The 20,068-nt window shown below is 49.7% G+C and overlaps 1 protein-coding gene across 1 annotated transcript in view; it reads left to right on the top strand.

Moving 5' to 3' along the window:
• STAT5B (signal transducer and activator of transcription 5B) overlaps positions 1-19,603 on the top strand; it is a 77,068-nt gene extending 57,465 nt beyond the window's left edge. The window contains exons 7-20 of the mRNA XM_084748780.1: positions 184-314; positions 516-667; positions 1,067-1,222; positions 1,606-1,785; positions 2,316-2,403; positions 2,484-2,606; positions 4,352-4,444; positions 9,298-9,504; positions 11,090-11,184; positions 11,534-11,664; positions 12,664-12,834; positions 16,200-16,251; positions 16,524-16,628; positions 17,091-19,603. Coding sequence (XP_084604906.1) covers positions 184-314; positions 516-667; positions 1,067-1,222; positions 1,606-1,785; positions 2,316-2,403; positions 2,484-2,606; positions 4,352-4,444; positions 9,298-9,504; positions 11,090-11,184; positions 11,534-11,664; positions 12,664-12,834; positions 16,200-16,251; positions 16,524-16,628; positions 17,091-17,217 — 1,811 coding nt within the window. The 3' untranslated portion in view covers positions 17,218-19,603. The remainder of the gene's footprint in view (positions 1-183; positions 315-515; positions 668-1,066; positions 1,223-1,605; positions 1,786-2,315; positions 2,404-2,483; positions 2,607-4,351; positions 4,445-9,297; positions 9,505-11,089; positions 11,185-11,533; positions 11,665-12,663; positions 12,835-16,199; positions 16,252-16,523; positions 16,629-17,090) is intronic.
• The last annotated feature ends 465 nt before the right edge of the window (positions 19,604-20,068 follow it).

Here is a 20,068-nt window from a genome sequence, read left to right as displayed (position 1 = left end):
AAGAACTCTAAAGAGAGACTAGAGCCTATCTTCTGAGAGAGCACCTTGGTCATGGGATGCCATGACTAATTGGAACCCCGACTTACTGTTGATGGCACATCTGACCCTGAGAATGGGAGACGCTCCAGACTTCCCACTGTATATAAGAAATGATGGTGGTGGGTGCCCTGTCCCCTCTTCCAGCTCAGTTTGCCCAGCTGGCTCAGCTGAACCCCCAGGAGCGCATGAGCCGGGAGACAGCCCTCCAGCAGAAGCAAGTGTCCCTGGAGACCTGGCTGCAGCGAGAGGCACAGACTCTTCAGCAGTACCGAGTGGTTAGTGGATCCTGCATCCCTCTGCCCCAGAGACTCAGGGCACCAGGTGGGGGACAGAGCCAAGATGAGAGCAGGTCCCCTCCTTCTGGGGGTGCATGGGAGCTGGAGCAGCTGTGAGAGGGCAGGGCCAAGCGCCAGGTTCTGGGTCAGGCCCTGGGAGCTGCTCCCCGGGAGCCAGAAGGCTGCTGTGCCCTCATGCAGGAGCTGGCTGAAAAACACCAGAAGACCCTGCAGCTGCTGCGCAAGCAACAGACCATCATCCTGGACGACGAGCTGATCCAGTGGAAGCGGCGGCAGCAGCTGGCCGGGAATGGGGGTCCCCCCGAGGGCAGCCTGGATGTGCTGCAGTCCTGGTGAGGGCGAGAGGTGGGCAGGGTGGGCAGCTCAGGCAATGATGCCAGCTGCCTCTTTGGTCCCCGCATGGGTGTGAGCAGCAGGTCCCCACTGTCTGTGACAGCTCCCGGTGGGACTTGGCTCCTCAGACCTGTGCCCCCTCATCCAAGGGACAGCGGTGCCTTGGAATGGACAGGGCAACTCCTGAGCTGGTTGGTTCCAATTTGGGGCCACCCTGTCTGCCCTCGGCTTTTGTGAAGTAGGACTCTGCTCTGTGCCCATGCAGGGTACTGGTGGCCAAGGCCAGCACCTTCCTGGGGGACTTGGTTGGGAAGGAGGGGCAGTGTCATTCAGCCTCCTCTCCTGGCCTGGGCTGGAACAGAAGCCACTGTCCCTCTGAGGGCCCCGACTCCTTGCAGGTGTGAGAAGCTGGCCGAGATCATCTGGCAGAACCGGCAGCAGATCCGCAGGGCCGAGCACCTCTGCCAGCAGCTGCCCATCCCAGGCCCCGTGGAGGAGATGCTGGCCGAGGTCAACGCCACCATCACAGACATCATCTCAGCCCTGGTCACCAGGTGACTACTGCCTCCTGGCCATCCATGCTCAGGGGGACATGCCAGTTGCTGGGGGTGGGCCTGTTGATGCCCAGGAGCTATCCAAACCCAGAGTTCTGCCCCAGTCCTGCTCCTCTGCCCTCCCCGCCCACTGTGGCTCCAGTAGCTCTGCTGCTGTGGCTCTCCTGCACGAAGCACCATGGTACCCAGCCTCTCTCACACCTGTCTCCAACCCCCATGTCCTCCCTGGGAACACAGGCCAGACCCCTTCCTCCTCTGCCTGTCTCCCTTCTCCCACTAGGCTCCACAGGAAGATTTCCCCCCTCCCCCACACCAGCTGGCCTGCCAGCCCTCTCCCCTGAGCCAGCATCTGGTCACTGTGTGGTCACTTGTGTCCCCTGTAGCACGTTCATCATCGAGAAGCAGCCTCCTCAGGTCCTGAAGACCCAGACCAAGTTCGCGGCCACCGTGCGCCTGCTGGTGGGGGGGAAGCTGAACGTGCACATGAACCCCCCCCAGGTGAAGGCGACCATCATCAGTGAGCAGCAGGCCAAGTCCCTGCTCAAGAACGAGAACACGCGCAAGTGAGTGTGCCTGCCTGTCCCTCCCTACAGGGGAGTGTGCCTGCCTGTCCCTCCTTGGCCCTCTCCTTGGTCACTGAGATGGCTGATAAAAATTAATGAGCTGCCTGGGGGGGGTTCAGGAGGGTGTGGCGGGGGGGTGGAGGTGCATGACTTTTCCAGCACTCAGAAGGCAGAGGCAGACGAGTCTTTGAGTTCGAGGCCAGCCTGGTCTACAGAGTGAGTTCTAGGTCAGCCGGGACTACCCAGAGAAACCCTGTCTGGGGGAAAAAAATATCTTCCTTAATGTTTGATCCTGGTTCTCTTTCTTAATCTGCTAGACCTGAGAGAACGAATCTCAGGGAGACATATGTGTATATATACATGGTGTCACTCACTAGGTAGAGATAGTTGCAGAAAGTCACCTCTGCCTTGTGTCGGTAGCTGCGTTCCTCTCAGTGACAGCTGCTCCTCGCAGCTCCCCTTGACTCCTGGCTGCAGCTTGCCCTCTGTGCCCACGCAGGCCTGCAGCTCACGTTCTGTCTGATTTGCAGTGATTACAGCGGCGAGATCCTGAACAACTGCTGCGTGATGGAGTATCACCAAGCCACGGGCACCCTCAGCGCCCACTTCAGAAACATGGTGAGGACTGGGGGAGAGGCAAAGTGACCTCACAAGCCTCAGTGTTTCTGGCCTCCTCATCTCCTGCTTCTCCTCTGCAGTCCCTGAAACGAATCAAGAGGTCTGACCGCCGTGGCGCAGAGTCGGTGACAGAAGAAAAGTTCACGATCCTGTTTGACTCACAGTTCAGTGTTGGTGGAAATGAGCTGGTCTTTCAAGTCAAGGTAAAGTCTACCCCCTGTCAGATCTATGCATGTGTGTGTACATTGTGTGTGCAGTATTACATAATGTATGCAGTGTGTGTACACAGTATACATGCATATAGACAGCATGGAATACCATATGTGTTGTGTGTTTGTGCAATGTGTGTATAAATGTATATAGTGTGTGAATATACATAGTATCTGTGCAGCATGTATATCATGTGCATGTTCATATAATATGTATATAGTTTATGTGCAGTGTTTGTATACACCTTTTGCGTATACAGTATATGTACAACATGTGTATATATTGTGCATGTGCGTACAGTATATACAGTATATACACAGTATGCCTACAGTATGCATATATACAATATATGTACAGTGTGTGAGAGCGTATACATGTGTGTAGTATGTCCATAGTGTGTGCATATATTTACAGATTGTGTTACGGTGTGTGTATATATAGTGTGCAGTGTGTGTGTTGTATATGCGAAGTACGTATATAGGGTATATATGTAATATATAATGTGTATTTGTTTGTACAGTATGTATACAGTGTGTCTTTTCCTCTTTCTTCCTTTCTCTCTTTCTTTCTTTCTTTCTTTCTGCCAAAGGAATTATGACCACATAGTCTGTCTTCTTCTTCACTGTTGATAGTGGGAAATAGAGAGACTCTTATCCTTAGAGCTATTTTTTTTTCAATTCTCTTGAAACAAACAAACAACCAACAAACAAAAACAAAATGAAATAGCTAGAAAGATGCCTGCAAAATGAGTCATGGGAAGCCACCGAGTGTGAATTTAAAGAAGGATTGGAGTTGGAGTTTTTGTGGTTGTGTGGTTTTATTTTTGCTTGTTTAGTGGGTAGGAATTTTTTGTTTGTTGGGTTTTTGTTGTTTTTTTTTAATATAGTCTTACCGTGTAGCTCAGACTAGCCTAAAACTTACCCTATAGCTCAGGCTAGCCTTGAACTTGATGTCCTGCCTTAGTGTCCAGTGCTGGGATTACAGGTGTGTAATGTGTTGTTGTTTGTTTGTTCATTTTTTGTTTTTTGATACAGGGTTTCTCTGTGTAGACCAGGCAGATCTCTGTGAATTTGAGGCCAGCCTGGTCTACAGAGTAAGTTCCAGGACAACCAGCGCTACACATACACACACACACACACACACACACACACAAATGCTATCTCTAAAAACAAACAAACAAACAAACAGAGTTTGAAATTCAAAAGCTTTGCCTGGCAGCAGCATATGCATGATTGTGATCCCAGCACTTAGTAAAAGCAGGAGGGGCATGTGTTCAAGACCAGCCTCAGCTTCATAGGGAATTTGAAGTTAGTGTATGTTAGGATTCGGCTTCCGGCCGCCTACCTGTGATGTCACTGCTTACCTGGCACAGGGGCCGTGGCCCTGCCCAGGGACATATAAAAGGCAGACCCTCCATGTGGCTCTCTCTCTCTCTCTCTCTCTCTCTCTCTCTCTCTCTCTCTCTCCTCTCCTCTCCCTCTCTCTACTTTCTATCTCTTGGGTACCCCTTTCCCCCTTTCCTTCTCCCCGCCATGGTCATCTAATAAACTCTGTATAATATAATATCTGCCTGGTACCTTGTATTCTATCATTAATCTTTAATTTTTATATATAACATTGGGTGTTTTATATAACATAACAGTGCATGCTAACTGAAACTTGAAGGAAAACATTGCATTGATAAGGAAAACAGTCAGAAGGAGAAGAAAGCAGTACTCAGTCTTTCTCTGTCTCACAGACCTTGTCACTCCCGGTGGTGGTGATTGTTCACGGCAGCCAGGACAACAACGCGACAGCCACTGTCCTCTGGGACAACGCCTTTGCAGAGCCTGTGAGTGGATTCTTTGGTGTGTGGGGTTTCAGATCTCAAGACTGGTGTCATGAATCTCCCATATGTGTGTTCACATGTTCATGTGTTTGTGTGCTCTCTCTCTCTCTCTCTCTCTCTCTCTCTCTCTCTCTCTCTCTCTTTCTGCTCTTTCTCTCCCCTTTCTCTCCTCACTGTCTGTCTTTGTGTCTATCTGTGGTGGGGGTGCCATTCTCCTTGGGAGACAGCATAGATCATGTGAAACAGGAAGGGCTTGACATCCAGGCAGGGTTCAAATTCAGACTCCTCCTCCTCCAGTGGTGACCATGGAAGTCTGGCCTAGAGAGGCTCAGAGGAGCGTGGGTTTCCAGCTGGTACCTGCGACACAGATAGATTGGTGCTCCATGGCGCCATCACGAGGCTAAGCTCAGTAGCACAGAAGATGCCCTAGCTGGTTTGGAGACCCTTGGATCCTTCCTAGGGATTACTGTAGCTGAGAATGTGCCTCAGTCATTTGTCAGTAAATAAGGATGGCACTCAGTGCTCTTCCCCAGGCCTCAGGTATCAGGTCTCCTGAAGAATAGCGTGGCTTTGTGTGAAGGAACAGATAATCATGGTGGGGGCTTACTCCCCGCGCCCCCACCCCCCCACCCCCCGCCCAAAAGCAAAACAGAGTTACACTATCATGCTAACAAGCATTTTATACTTTCGCTCTCTCTTCTCCCACTTCTCTCTTTCCTTAGGTAGAGTCTCATGCAGTATCCCAGGCTGGCTGGTGTTGAATTCACTCTGCTGCCAAAAACTTATGACCCTCTTGCCTCCCTCCCTTGATAAGTGCTGGGATCACAAACATTCTCCAACCAAACCCATTTTTTTCCGTGGAGGGCTGGGAATAGAACCCAGAGCGCTGTGCACTCTACCAATTAAGCTATAATCCCCAGCCCATGACGGACACTTTTAAAGCATCTCCATGAGGAGAGATGTGTATTGCATATTTCCAGTAAAACTTAATTCACGGACGTGTGATAAGAGGACGGTTGATATTTGGCACATCGAAGTTTATCTTTCTCTCATGCACAGTGGGAGGGTCTCGGCTCTCCAGCTGTGGTCTTTAGAGGACCAGGCTTTATTACAAAGGCAGGGTTTTTATGAGATCTTCCCTGTGTGTGCTGCAAACCCAGAGTTTAGACTCTTGAAAAAGGCCGCTGCATGCCACCTTCATGAGCCATCTGGGTTAGATTGTGTCATCTCTGTCACTGCCATCCACAAAGCTCTCTGTAACCTTGACGTGCCCTGCAGTGTGTAACCCGTAGGGTATCTTGTCCAAATAATATGAATTTTCACATTGTCGGTTATGCTAATGACCCTGGTATCTTGAATGCTATTATAAAATAAATGCAGAAAGCTTGGCGTGGTGGTACACCTTTGGTCTAAGTACTTGAAAGGCAGAGGCCAGCCTGATCTACATAAAAAGAGTCCCAGGACATTCAGGGTTACGTAATGAGATCCTGTCTCCAAAAACAAACAAGTAAGCAAATAAATAAATAAATTCAAGGATTTGGGAAATGACTCATATTTCCTAGAACCCATGTAAAAAACCAGCGTGGCTGCTCTTGACCGTAATCCCAGATCTGGGGAGGCAGGGACGTGAGGATCACTGTGGCTTGTCAGCCAGCTAGTCTCTGCATGTCACTGAGCTCGAGATTCAGTGAGAGAAACAAGGAAGACACTGTACATCAACCTCTGGCCTCCACATAAATGTACATGCACACACAGGAACACCTACACACAGTAAAATATATATGTTCTCCTGGGATTTTATTCTACACAAATATTATGTATATGTTATGTAACAAGGCCACTATGGCCTTGTTTGTCATAGCTAAAGACTGGAGGCTGGCACATCGACCATCTGTGTGCATGACAAATTTGGTCTTCTCTGCGGCAACTATAGGAGAAAATAAAGAATTGGCCAAGTGGCAGTGCATCCCTGCGCTCTCAGCACTGGCAGGCTCAGGCAGGAGGAGAGTGAGTTCCAGGGTAGCCTGGGACACATAACAAAACCCTCTCTTCAGAAAGTAGGAAAAGGAAGAATCTCTTTTTATGGTTAAAATGGTGCATTAAGATTGTGCATATAAGCCAGGTGAGGTGGCACAGGAAGGCAGAGGCAGGCAGATCGCAGTGAGTTTGGCCCAAGCCTGGTCTACAAAGAGAGTCTAAGACAGCCAAGGCTACACAATGAAACCCTATCTCGGGGGGGGGGGGGGGGGGCAGGGGGGGAAGAAAGATTGTGCATATAAGCTGGGCAGTGGTGGCACGCACTGTTAATCCCAGCGCTCGGGAAGCAGAGGCAGGATCTCTGTGAGTTTGAGGCCAGCCTGCTCTACAGAGAGAGTCCAAGATAGTTAAGGCTACACAGAGGAAGGGAAAAAAAAAAGATTGTATATATCTATAGCGTTACATTTTGATTTACACACACATTATATAATAATCAAATCAGGGTGATTAGCATATCCAGCTCCTGAGTATATATTAATAAATTGTTTTCTTTCTATTTTGGGGGATGGGGTTGTTTGTTTGTTTGTTTGAGACAGGGCTTCACTGTATCACCCTGGCTACATGTATTATTTTCTTGTGTTAGAAGGTTGGCTCACAGGTTAAGGGTGATTACTGCCCTTGCAGAGGACCAAAGTTCAGTTTCCAGTACCTGAGTCAGGTGGCTCACAACCACCTGTAATTACAGGTCAAAACTCTGAAACCCTCTTCTGGCCTCCATGGCCACACACACACACACACATACACACACACACACACACACACACACACACACACACACACACACAAAGTATCTTTTTAAAAAGAAAGAAGTCAGGTGGTGGTGGTGCACACCTTTAATCCCAGCTCTTGAGAGGCAGAGAGATGAGAATCTCTGTGAGTTTGAGGCTGGTCTTCAGAGTAGGTTCTAGGTCAGCTAAGGTTACACAGAGAAACCCTGTCTCAGAAAGAGGAGGAGAGAGGGAGAGAGGGAGGAAGGAAGGAAGGAAGGAAGGAAGGAAGGAAGGAAAGGAAGAAAGACCCAGAACATTGGGAGGTGGGTCCCCTGACTGTGAAGGAAGGAAGGAAGGAAGGAAGGAAGGAAAGGAAGAAAGACCCAGAACATTGGGAGGTGGGTCCCCTGACTGTAAGGCACGGTAACTCACTCCTATAATCCTAGCACTTGGGAGGATCAGAAGTTCAAGGTTATATATATATATATATATATATATATATATATATATATATATATTAATATCAAGTTTAAGGGCAGATTGGGCTGCCTGAGACCCTGTCTCAAACAAACTAAAAAGGGGGACTGAGAGATGGCTTAGTAAAAAGTGCTTGTATGCCAGACCAGGTGTGGTGGCCCATGTCTTTAATCCCAGCACTCGGGAGGCAGAGGCAGGTGGATCACTGTCAGTTCCAGGCCAGCCTGGTCTACAAAGTGAGTCTAGGACAGCCAAGGTTACACAGGAAAAAAAAAAGTTCTTGTAATGCAAGTATGGAGACCTGAGCTTTTATATTTCATTTTATATGTACGAGTGGTTTTGCCTACATGTACCGTGTTGTGCCTGCTACCCATGGAGGGCATCAGATGCCTTGGAACTGGAATTACAGATGATTGTGAACTGCCATGTGGGTGCTGGGAATCAAATCCATGTCTTCTGCAAGATCTGCCAGAGCTCTTGTTGTTGTTGTTGTTGTTTGTTTGTTTGTTTGTTTTTTGAGACAGGGTTTCTCTGTGTAGCCTTGACTGTCCTAGACTCCCTTTGTAGACCAGGCTGGCCTCGAACTCACAGTGATCCACCTGCCTCTGCCTCCTGGGATTAAAGGCATGCGCCACCACATTTTGCCGGTGCTCTTAACCACCTGTGATAAATTAAAAAATAAAAAGTAGAAAGCTCGTGAGGAATGGCACTGAGTTGTTGGCCTCTGGCTTCCAGATACACGCACATATGCGCACCACCCCCACGCACCCACACAGGACAGGGAGGGGGAAGGAAGGAAGCAGAGAGGGAAAGAGAGAGAAAGTCCCTTCTAGCTAATGGAAAGCATATAACTGCGGTCCGTGTCCCGTGTGATATTAGCACCAGGCCAGGTTCCTCCGGCCTAACTGCACCTTTGTACTACTCATTGACCAGAATGAGAAGCAATTTATTAAAAGCTCATATTCTAACGATTTCTCAACAAAGTTGCCAACTAGAAATTTTCCACTCTTTTCAGGCCAAGTTGCTTCACTTTGAGCTAGAGTTTCTTGGCAGGTGTCAAGGGCAAGTGTTCTACTCGGGCTGTGCATGTGTGCCTATTCCCTCTGCTCACTTAGAAAGCCAGGCTAGGTTTTGTTGTTGTTGTTGTTGTTTGTGTGTGTGTCTTTGTTTGGTAGGGTCTTATGCTCAAATGCTGTGTGGCAGAAAATGACCTTGAACTCTTGATCTTCCCTCCCTCCCTCCCTCCCTCCCTCAGGGGTGCTGAGATCATGGGCATGTGCCACCACACCTGGCAATGTTTACAATATCTAAACTTTCAGTGAATCTGGACCATGAGCCAAAACCTGGTGATACTTTGTTCTGACGCCATTTATTAGAACCTGAGTCTGACCGCAGGCTCGGCAGCTCCTGAGGCAGCGCACCTAGCAAGAGGTGGCCCTCTAGCCGTGTTGAGTACAAGGACAGGGAAACAAAACCGTGTGTGTCTCTCAGAACCTCACGCCCCCATGAGCGCCTCAGGTTTGGCAGGACGAATCTTTCTAGCTCCTTCCGTCCACGGCTGCTTTTCTTCTGTGCCTTGGGAGAATCAGTCATGCAGCTGTTTTGTTATATGCTGGCCTCTCTCCCTCTCAGGGCAGGGTGCCCTTTGCCGTGCCTGACAAGGTGCTGTGGCCGCAGCTGTGTGAAGCGCTCAACATGAAATTCAAGGCCGAAGTGCAGAGCAACCGGGGCCTGACCAAGGAGAACCTTGTGTTCCTGGCACAGAAACTGTTCAACAGCAGCAGCAGCCACCTCGAGGACTACAACAGCATGTCCGTGTCCTGGTCGCAGTTCAACCGGGTGAGTGTATGGCCGCCAGCCACTCTCACTAAAATCTTTCCAAATGTTTGCCTGCTAAAGTTTCCCTGCCCTGGGCCCCTTTTCCTCATAGTTTTCATAAACTCTACCCGGGGTCACAGAAACATCTGTCTAGCTGGACAGCCTGAGAGTTAAGTCGGGTCTCACGTAGAGCGAGGTCTTTTCATCGTGTCAGTGACCTGAGCCTTGTGTGAACTTTAATGCATTTCTTCCTTTGTGAGACAAACATGAGCCAAACTCCAGCTCTGACCACCACCTCTGATGTAGAATGCCAGCTCAGGTTTCTAGGGGGGACCCTCCACCCCTTAGAAAGGGGAATGGACCGAGGGAATATTTCCTCTGGCATCTGGCAAATCTGTGATTCCATCAGACCTTTGATTTTCAGTTAAACTTCTCCCCACTATGTCCACACCCCAGAGTTTTAGATGTCCTTAATTCCAAGCACTCATGGCTTCTGGGTCGTCTGAACAGTTCTGTATTCACAGTTGCTGCAAGTCAGAGGAGGTCAGGGAGACGGGCCTCAAGTGGTCTGCCTTTGCCACTGTGGTAGAGTGCTTGCCTCCACGGAACCTGGTTACTGTAGTTGCCTGAGAGTTACTAGGAATGTGTGTGTGTGACGTCAGCCTCTCTGTGGCTTGGTGTGATCTAATTCAGGTCAGGTCTACGAAGCCACCCTGCATTTTGTTAACGTGTAGGCTGTGATTCATAGCGGGTCTGAGGTGGGCCTAGAAGAGTGTGCATTTCTCAGAATCTCCCAGGGGATACGGTGCTGCTTGTCCCAGGCCACAAAGTCAGAAGTGGCCGGAGGCGAGTTTACCAGATCTAGCTAGAGGTGTGGCAGGGTCCCCTGGGGGTTGGTACCAGCTCTGCCGCTTTTGCCCCACGCTTCTCCCTTTTCCTCGGTGGTCTGTCTATGGAGCTGTACGGCTGCTTGTTAACAGGCAGACAGGCAGGGACGTTTGCACATTTCTGACAGTGGAGATGTCTGTTTTCCATGCAAAGTCCTGTAAGCCCCCTGTGCTGCCTGTCACACAAGCACAAGCCAGGATTAGAAGCTTTTCACTTTAGTCAAGGGGCTGACAGTCTGGGAAGCCGGAGCCTGGTCTGCCTTTCCTGTCATTTTCTCGGGCGTTTCTACAGAAAAACCAGAAAGAGGCAATATATCAACTTCAAGTTCAGCTTCGTTCTTCCGGTCACTGGGTCCCAGAGTCCGTCCTATCCTCCTGGCAGGTGGTCCCTAGAGTTCAGACTTACCCTTTGGCCAGCTGAGCCTTGTCCCTGAGATTCCTGTCCCCCCCCCCCTTTGCCACCTTGCTCTATGTGACAGTGGATGGGCCCACATACGCCAAGGCCACTGGGTCTTGTGTACCTCCTAGGTGACATCTAGATTTAAAGTTCATTCAGAGCAAGCCGACCCTTCACAGGCTGCATGAGGAGGGCCTTTCTACAGACTACAGTCCCGAGGTCTCCTTACAGCAGGCTGCGGAGAGCCTCGGGTCATCTGTGCGGCTGATATTCCAACGGTCACTCTGCCTTTCTTCCTGTTCCCTGTTGTGTCTCCAACCAGGAGAATCTGCCAGGGCGGAACTACACCTTCTGGCAGTGGTTCGACGGCGTGATGGAGGTGCTGAAGAAACATCTCAAGCCTCACTGGAACGACGGGTGAGGATCGCCTTTGTTAGTATTATTTATTTTTTATCATATGCCGCCAAGGCCGATCTTGAACTCAAGCAATCCTCCTGCCTCAGCCTCCCAAGTAGCTGGGGCTGCAGTCGTCTATTAAATCAGTACCAGAGCTGGGCGTGGTGGTGCACTCGGGAGGCAGAGGCAGGCGGATCACTGAGTTCGAGGCCAGCCTGGTCTACAAAGCAAGTCCGCAAGGCTACACAGAGAGACCTTGTCTCAAAAAAACCAAAAAGAAAAAAAGAAAAAAAAAATCAGTACCAGAACTAAAAAGGTTTTCACTCTGGCATTGTCACCCTCTGCTTCTGTTCCCCTGACTCTGCTCCAGGGCCATCTTGGGTTTTGTGAACAAGCAACAGGCCCATGACCTACTCATTAACAAGCCAGATGGGACCTTCCTGCTGAGATTCAGCGATTCCGAAATCGGAGGCATCACCATTGCTTGGAAGTTTGACTCTCGTGAGTGCCTCGCCCTTTCTGAGACACATTTTTTTTTTTGGCCCGGTGTCCAAAGTTAGCTGCCTTTTGTCCCATAATGATTTTAACGCAGCTTTTTTTTGAGAACACATTGTTTGTTGGGGCCAGACCTAATTACAGGAATCACTAACACAGCCGTGACACAGCTGCTCGTCAGGGCGGCCTGTGAGCAATCTTATTATGGGAAATGCTGAAGCGGAGCCTTGGAAGGGGTGCGGGCAGAGCGGCAGCCACTTCCCTTTCGAAACGGTTTCAGTCGTCCCTGACTCCGTGATCCCTAATTAGCGTAAGGTGTCGACTGACAACTGAGCGTTGCCACCAAGAATGTCTGGCCCTTCCTTCGTCTGGCCCTCACTGTGAAGCGGGGTGACTTGCCAGCTTGTGTGTTTTGTGTTTTAAAGATTTTTTTCCAGCTTGTCCCAGCCCTTAGGCCGTCTCTGGCTATGGGCTTGCCCCCTTAGGAAATAAGATCGGGGTCCCCAAGAGCTACTTCTTTTCTTTTCCTTTATTTTTATTTTTAGGTTTTTGCTATTTTGTATGTGGGTGTTTTGTCTGCATGGTTGCACCACGTGAATGCCGTCGTGCCCACAGGCCAGAAGAGACAGTAGGATCCCCTCGAATTGGAGTTACAGATGGTTGTGAACCATCACGTGGGTGCTGGAAGTCGAACCCCAGGCCTCGGCAAGGATAGCAAACGCTCTTACCTGCTGAGCGTCTCTCCGGCCCCAGTGCTGTTTCTTTTAAACAGGGGAGGCCTCTCCTTGAACTTGAGCCCATAGATCTGTAGGGAAGTGATTTGTACATCTGCTTACACACCGAGGCATCTAACAAGTCCCTGTCTGCAGCCTGTGGAGGTTTGGGGGTGAACGTCTCTGTTGGTGTGACTTTCATATGGGGGCTTGAATTTCCAGCGTGTGGGTTTTAAGGCCTTCCCATCTGGAAACCGTGGTTAGAATGTGACTGTTCTGTTTATTGATCTAGAGGAGAGAATGTTTTGGAATCTGATGCCTTTTACCACTAGAGACTTCTCTATCCGGTCCCTGGCTGACCGCCTGGGGGACTTGAATTACCTCATATACGTGTTTCCTGATCGGCCAAAGGACGAAGTATATTCTAAGTACTACACACCAGTTCCGTGCGAGCCGGCCACCGGTGAGTGTCTGCCTGCGGTGGGTTCTGGACTGACCCCGGTTTTGGTTTTGTTTCAGTTTTTGCTAGTGTGTGTATGTACCTGTATTATGTATGTGTGCCCATGTGTATGCCTGGAGGGCAGCTCTCTTTCCTGCACAAAACCCAAACAGCACCCCACTGGAATTCAAGCAATACCAAGGGAGAATGTGAGCCCTATGTACTGTTTGTCAGTGAAGGCGCCTCTGAGATTAAAGTTACACAAGACCGTTCCTGGCCAAAATATTCCATGTTATTGTAAATGTTTTAGGACATACACAGATTTGTAAGAAACAAAGAAATCACACACATCCAGAGGCTAGCCTGTGTAAACATCTCTGTGGCATCCTTCAATATTCTGTTAGCCTTGTGCTCTGTTCTCTTCCCGCTCCCCTCTCACAGCTCCTCCTGTGGAGGCTGCAGTCTGGTCAGAGAGAGAAAAACAGCAAGTGAGATGGCAGAGACACGTGTTCACTTAGCAGTGGGTACCCTGAAGAGCAGCACAGTAAACGAGGCGGGATGGAGAAGTGGCGGGGGTGGGGGCATGATTTCTCTAGAGTGGTAAGGGGAGCTTTCTGAGGAAGTGACGTGTGAATAGACTTGAACAAAGTGAGGAAGCTGGCTTTGCGAAGACCGAGAGACCAAACATCCTAGGCTGAGAGGACAAGTGCAGCTGGGGTGGCTGAAAAGCTCCCCAGAGCCAGGGCGCTGCTTCCAGCCAAGCAGGAAGCTAGCAGTGGGAACTGAGGCCAGGGTGAAAGGTCAAACCATACCTCATACCTAATCCTTAGCTCCCTGATTTTAACTGATTTTATAAACACACACACACACACACACACTCATTCGTCCCGCATCATCTTTATGATTGCACAGAATTCCATTACATAGCGACTTTATGCTATATTCAAAGTTAGGTAATTAAGATTCTTTGTTGTTGTTGTTTGTTTTGTTTTGTTTTGTTTTTGTTTTTCAAGACAGGGTTTCTCTGTGTAGCCTTGGCTGTCCTGGACTCGCTTTGTAGACCAGGCTGGCCTCGAACGCACAGCGATCCGCCTGCCTCTGCCTCCCGAGTGCTGGGATTAAAGGCGTGCGCCACCATGCCTAGCAGTAATTAAGATTCTTATTATTTAATTTATTTTGTTTTCATATATGTCGGATACTAAGATAACCTAATACAAGTTTCTTGTTTAGATATTTCTTAGGATAAATTCCTAAAAAGAATTAGATTAAAGGGCATCTGCTTTTTAAGCTTTTTTGACACATCTTTCCAAAACTGCCTTCAAAAAGCCAAATTAACATTTCCCTTCAGACATCTGGTTGGCATAAAAATGGTACCTTATAGGTCTTCTCTGATTCTCAGCAACCTTTACATATAGTGATTAATAATTCTGGAAGTATACATAATAGCAGTAGCTAGCATCTGCTGAATGCCTCTGTGCCAGGAGGGGTTTTGGTTTTTGTTTTTTTGTTTTGTTCTTCGAGTCAGGGTTTCTCTGTTTTAGCCCTGGCTGCCCTGGTCTCACTTTGTAAATCAGGCTGGCCTCAAACTCACAGTGATCTGCCTGCCCCTGCCTTCCAAATGCTGCCATTACAGTCACCACCACCAGCTGGCTTGCCAGGAATTTTTTAAAAAACATGTTTCCTAGAGTATCTGTGTGCGTCACTGTGGTACCTGCTGTGAGGAAACACCAAGACCAAGGCAGCTCTTGTAAAGGAAACCCTTTAGCTGGGCTGGCTCATCGTTTCAGACAGTGAGTCCGTTCTTACCATGCCAGGGAGCATGGATAGAGGCAATGTGTGGCACTAGGGCAGTAGCTGAGAGCTACATCCTGATCTGCAGGCAGAGGAAGAGACAGGGCCTGCACTGGAAGTTTGAAAACCCAGAGCCCACCCCCCCCCAGTAGGCACACACACAACAAGGCCACACCCCCTAATTCTTCTAATCCTATCAAACAGTTCTACTCCTTGGTGACTAAACATTCACATTAGCCCATGGGCACCATTTTTTTTTTTTTTAAGGTTTTTTTGAGACAGGGTTTCTCTGTGTAACAGTCCTGGCTTTCCTGGACTCGCTTTTGTAGACCAGGCTGGTCTCGAACTCACGGAGATCCACCTGCCACTGCCTCCTAAGTGCCGGGATTAAAGGCGTGCGCCACCACCACTGCCTGGCTTGTGGGCACCAATCTTATTCAGACCACAGCAGGATCTCATTTAATCCTCGGACCAGCTCTGCAGAGTAGGACCCTTTTAAATAAAAGGAAACTGAGGCAAGGAGTAATAAAATAATTTGCCAAAGGTCACATGACTGAGAAGTGAACAAGCCAGGATTTCAGCTATGTTTAGCTCCTGAGCCTAGGATCTTCATCCAGCATTGGCCAGCCCTGGCCATTTGGTTTTGTTTGTTTGTTGTTTTTGAAGTTATATTTTTCTATAGAAAATATACTAGTTTGAGGTTGAGGAGCTCGTTCAGTCAGTAGAGTACTTGCTTTGAGTTTAATACCGAGAGCCCAGGCAGTTTAGCACATATTCGTGCCCTCGTGCTGAGGAGACAAGAGACAGACACAGATGGGGCCAGCAGCCAGCCTACCAGTCCAATGAGAGACTCTGTCTCAAAAAAAAAAAAATTTTTTTTAAGGTTGGGCTGGGGAGATGGCTCAGCAGTTAAGAGCACTGACTGTTCTTCCAGAGGACCTAGGTTCAGTTCCCAGCACCCACATGGTGGCTCACAACTGTCTGTAACTACAAGATCTGACACCCTCACCCAAACATACACGCAGGCAGTCCCACTAGCCTGCCTTCAGGACTCTGATGTCATTTTCTGCCGCCACCCACCAGATGTGATACCAGGTGTGTGCAGGATAAAAGAGGACGTGCCTGCCACCCTCACTTTCTCTCCGTCTCTTCCTCTCGACCTCTCTGCTCTCACTCTGTCCCCATGTTTTCTCTCCATGTCCCTCATGGCTCGGTCCCCATCTGCCCACCGGCATGTACGGTTATCCACCCCCTAACTCCTCTCCTTGTCCGTCCCTGTCACCTCCCTCAAATAAACATCCTTATACCAGATATTGCATGCCCTAATCATATAGTAGAACATTGGTTGGTTGGTTTGGTTGGTTGGTTAGCTTTTTGAGACAGGGTCTCTCTGTGTAGCCTTGGCTGTCCTGGATTCACTTTGTAGACCAGGCTGGCCTCAAACTCACAGAGATCCACCTGCCTCTGCCTCCCAAGTGCTGGGATGTGTCCTGCCCTGAGTTGAGATTTAGGTGGCTGTGTCCTAATGCAGGAAAAGATGGGTTCTTAAGGGAGGTGTCTGTGAGGAGTCTGCTTTTCACCTCTCTTCTCCCCGGCAGCGAAAGCAGCGGATGGATACGTGAAGCCGCAGATCAAGCAAGTGGTCCCCGAGTAAGTGTCCAGGGCCCAGCTCTGTTCTCCTGGTACCCCTCTCTCTACTTTGTGTCTTCCCCCAGCACCCATCGCTCTCAGTGGCTGAGTCCAGGATCCCTTCCCCCCACCAAGTAAAGCTGGCTTAGCCTTTGAGAAGGAACTGAGTTCTAGCCATGCTGTGACCAGGGTCCTGGTGTCCAACCTCCTATGTCCTGAAAAAGACAGGAAGATGTCCCTGAATTCTTCCTCCAGTCCTTGTGGCCCAGACTATGTTCTGCTTCCTTCTACAGGTTTGCTAATGCATCTGCAGATGCAGGGAGTGGTGCAACCTACATGGACCAGGCTCCCTCCCCAGCGGTGTGCCCTCAGGCTCACTATAATATGTACCCACAGAAGTAGGTCATGATCTGGGGGGCTGGGGGGCTGTACATGAGGAGGAACTGGGGCCTTGGCCTTAGGCTGGACATCCTAAGGCCTGGAGTTGGGAGGCAAAGAAACCTGAAGGTTCTCTGGAGATTACCTCAGCCTAGGCTCAGGCTCTGGCCTGTGGGAAGGGGAGATTTCACCAGATATTTAAACCATCAGTGGCCATGAACAAGTGGCATCTGCATATCTTCTCTAAAGATGGAGACTTGCCAAACTTTGTGTGTAAAGACTGAGTGGAGTTTAGATGAGGGAAGCTCGGGTGGGTACCGAGGTCTGGTTCTCTACAGACCTGGCCAGCAAAGGTCTCTGATTGTAGTGAGGGCCTAGGTAGAAGGAACAGCCCAAATCTCTTACCTGATGGGTTGTGGGGTTTCAGGTGACCTCTGATAACCCCGGCCCCTCCCCTTTATCATTTGTCTTTCCCTCTGAAGCCCTGACTCTGTCCTTGATACTGATGGGGACTTTGATCTGGAAGACACGATGGACGTGGCCCGGCGTGTGGAAGAGCTCTTAGGCCGGCCCATGGACAGCCAGTGGATCCCTCACGCACAGTCATGACCAGACCTCGCCACCTGCAGCTTCGTCATCCTCGTGGAGGAACTTCTTGTGGATGTTTTAACTCCATGAATCGCTTCTCTTTGGAAACAATATTCATAATGTGAAGTGTTAATACTAGTTGTGACTTTAGTGTTTCCGTGCGTAGTGGCACAGGGAGTGTGTGTGAGTGTGAGTGTGTGAGTTTGCACGTTGTGTTTTCTCCACCCCCTTGCTGTCCAGTCTTAAGCCACAGGCCAGGCCAGGGCCGGGCTTGTTTTTACCTTGTGCAAAAAAAAAAAAAAAAAAAAAAAAGGCAGTCGGTTCCTGGAACCCTGGAACTTGGCCATGTGTCTCAATGGTGGCTGAACTTTAATGCGTGACTGTTCAAGTAAGAGAAGGACAAAGAGAGGAAAAAGCATTCCCTGTCTGGGGAGCCTTCCTTCCTCTGCCAGGTAGTCCATAGTCCAAGCAAGCTGTCATCGTCCCAACCTGTCTCCTGAGATGTAACTGACTGTCTGTTGATGAAGGACGTCAGTGCCTCACGTGTCCCCTGCCCCCTCTGCACAGGGCTGGGAGAGGGGAGCTGAATAAAGAGTGTTGGGGCGAGAGTGGTCATGGGTGTTTTGGATGGGTGGCGGCTGCCTCCACCACTCACCCCATCTTATCGCCAGCCCCTCGTTCCGTCCTCTCCTTACTCAAGCCCTGTTTCTAGAATTGCTCCCCAGCTTCTGTGTGTGCTCAGGTGCGTATAGGAGGGAGGAGCTCAGAGCGTACAGGTGATGCCCTGTGCTCTGCCAGTGAGGTGTGGCGTACCCAGTCCTGGTTCCAGACACGGGGCATGGTCTGTCTGGGCCACCCTTCCCTATCTGTGCTGTGGTGGGTCTGTCTGGGCCACCCTTCCCCACTCTGTGCTGTGGTGGGTCTGTCTGGGCCACCCTTCCCCACTCTGTGCTGTGGTGAGACTGCGTCTGCGTTCTCCAAGGCTTTTTCCTGATAACGGCTTTCTGCAAGTGTCCAACGGTGTTGTTTCTTAATCAGATCTCTTTATGTTTTTCCCATTCGCATCCTAATTTGACATGAAACTTCTCCTTCCTGCATCAGGTCCTGGGTCCTCTGTATCCAGATCGCCTCTTTCCCCCCCCCCCCACCCACCCCCCTTCAGTGTCACATAGTGCCCTGAGGACTAGGTGGTAGGGTTACGACCTGCACCTGGGCCCAGCCTGCCAGCCAGGCAGCCACCACTCTGGGGTGCCGGGTGCTGTGGAGAGTTGGGGAAATGCAGTCAGTGGGTTTTGCTAGGAAGCTTGGTAAGCTGTAGAAACAAAGCAGAAGCCTCAGCATGATTTTCTTCCACAGAATCCTCTGTAGTGTCACCAAAAGGAAGGAAGGGACTGCAGTGGGCAGGCAGGGAGAGGGCCAAGCAGAGAGCGGTCACCACTCAGGCCTGCAAAGCCCTCCTTGGCTTCCTCTCCCAAGCAAGGGCGGAGCCACACCCAGGAGAGGAGCCCCAAAACCTTATTTTTATACATGCAAGTAAATAAACATATTTTTTTTACAAAAATAACTTCTGAATTTATCAGTGTTTATCATTAAAGGAAAATACTCCTGTGTAGTAAATTATTTATTGGAAGATGACTTTTTAAAAGCTGCTGTTTGCCTTGGCTTGGTTTTGTACACTGATTTTTTTTTTTTTCTATGCCTGGCGGTAGCGTCTCTGCCTCAGGTGCTCGCTGCATGGTGGAGGTGTGAGGCCCCTCCCTGCCCCCTCAGGAGGAGGCTGGAACTGCTCGAAGAGTCCAGGCTGAAGGGACTCCTCCCCACCTGTCACGTGGCGGCCGGTTTGTCCCAGTAACCCTCACATGGGTGTGGAGTTGACAAACTTCTAGATTTATGGTGGGCATGGCCCCAGAGTGTGGGGAGAGCAGAGCAGCCTGGCACCCCTGGAAGGTTCCAAGTTTACTCTCAAGTTGGGTTACAGAAGAAGCTAAGCTACCCTGGCTTCCCTGAGGCTGTGCCTAGAGATGGGAGAGCTTCTAACCTGGAGGGTGCGTTCTCTGTCTGCCCCACTCCCTCACACACAGCCTAGGTGAGGGCAGGTCTCCGCCCGCCTCTCGCCTGCTTAAAAACCCACACATGAGTCCTGGGAAGTCTCAGCTTGGGGTGTGGCGTGTGTATGTGGGCCTTTGTGGGGGTGGGGGGGCGGGTTGGAAGGAGATTCGAAGTGGCTGTCTCTTACAATGAAAATATTCTTTTATAATTTTTCTTTTTAACATTTTACTTCAGATACATATTTTAGCGTTGAGGCGGATTAGTATATATTAGCCACCAAAAAGTATTGTGTATAAATTGGGGCAGCCACAAAAATTGTGTATTTTATGTTACAATAAAGGCTTCTTCTGAAGGATAATATTGAGTCCTGTTTCCTTTCCATCACGTGTCAAGGGAGGGCGGCTTTAACCAGGAAAAAGTTTTCAGTCATCAGTGTGACTGTGACGTGACACTAAGAAGAGGAACTAGCTGGGGACTCAGAGGCCTGAGGTGACTTGTCGTGGGTCTCATCTTCCTGCTGGGAAATTGGACCGATAGCATCTCAGATCCTCCTCATACTCTTCCTGATGGAAAGCCAGCCCTGAATGGGTTGTGTGCGGATGCTTCCCCTGAGCCTGGCACCATGGTAGAGAACTGGTGATGACAGGATGTTGGTTCCTGTTAACACTATAAAATACAAAAGAAGCATGAAGAGGCCTGGGCGTGATGGTGGCGCACGCCTTTAATCCCAGCACTAGGGAGGCAGAGGCAGGTGGATCGCTGTGAGTTCGAGGCCAGCCTGGTCTACAAAGTGAGTCCAGGACAGCCAAGGCTATAGAGAACC

The sequence above is a fragment of the Acomys minous genome (assembly GCF_964271855.1).
Source record: "Acomys minous genome assembly, chromosome: 12".
NCBI lineage: Eukaryota > Metazoa > Chordata > Mammalia > Rodentia > Muridae > Acomys > Acomys minous.
The sequence above is the reverse complement of the archived record's forward strand: the minus strand, read 5'-3'. Positions and strand labels throughout refer to the sequence as shown.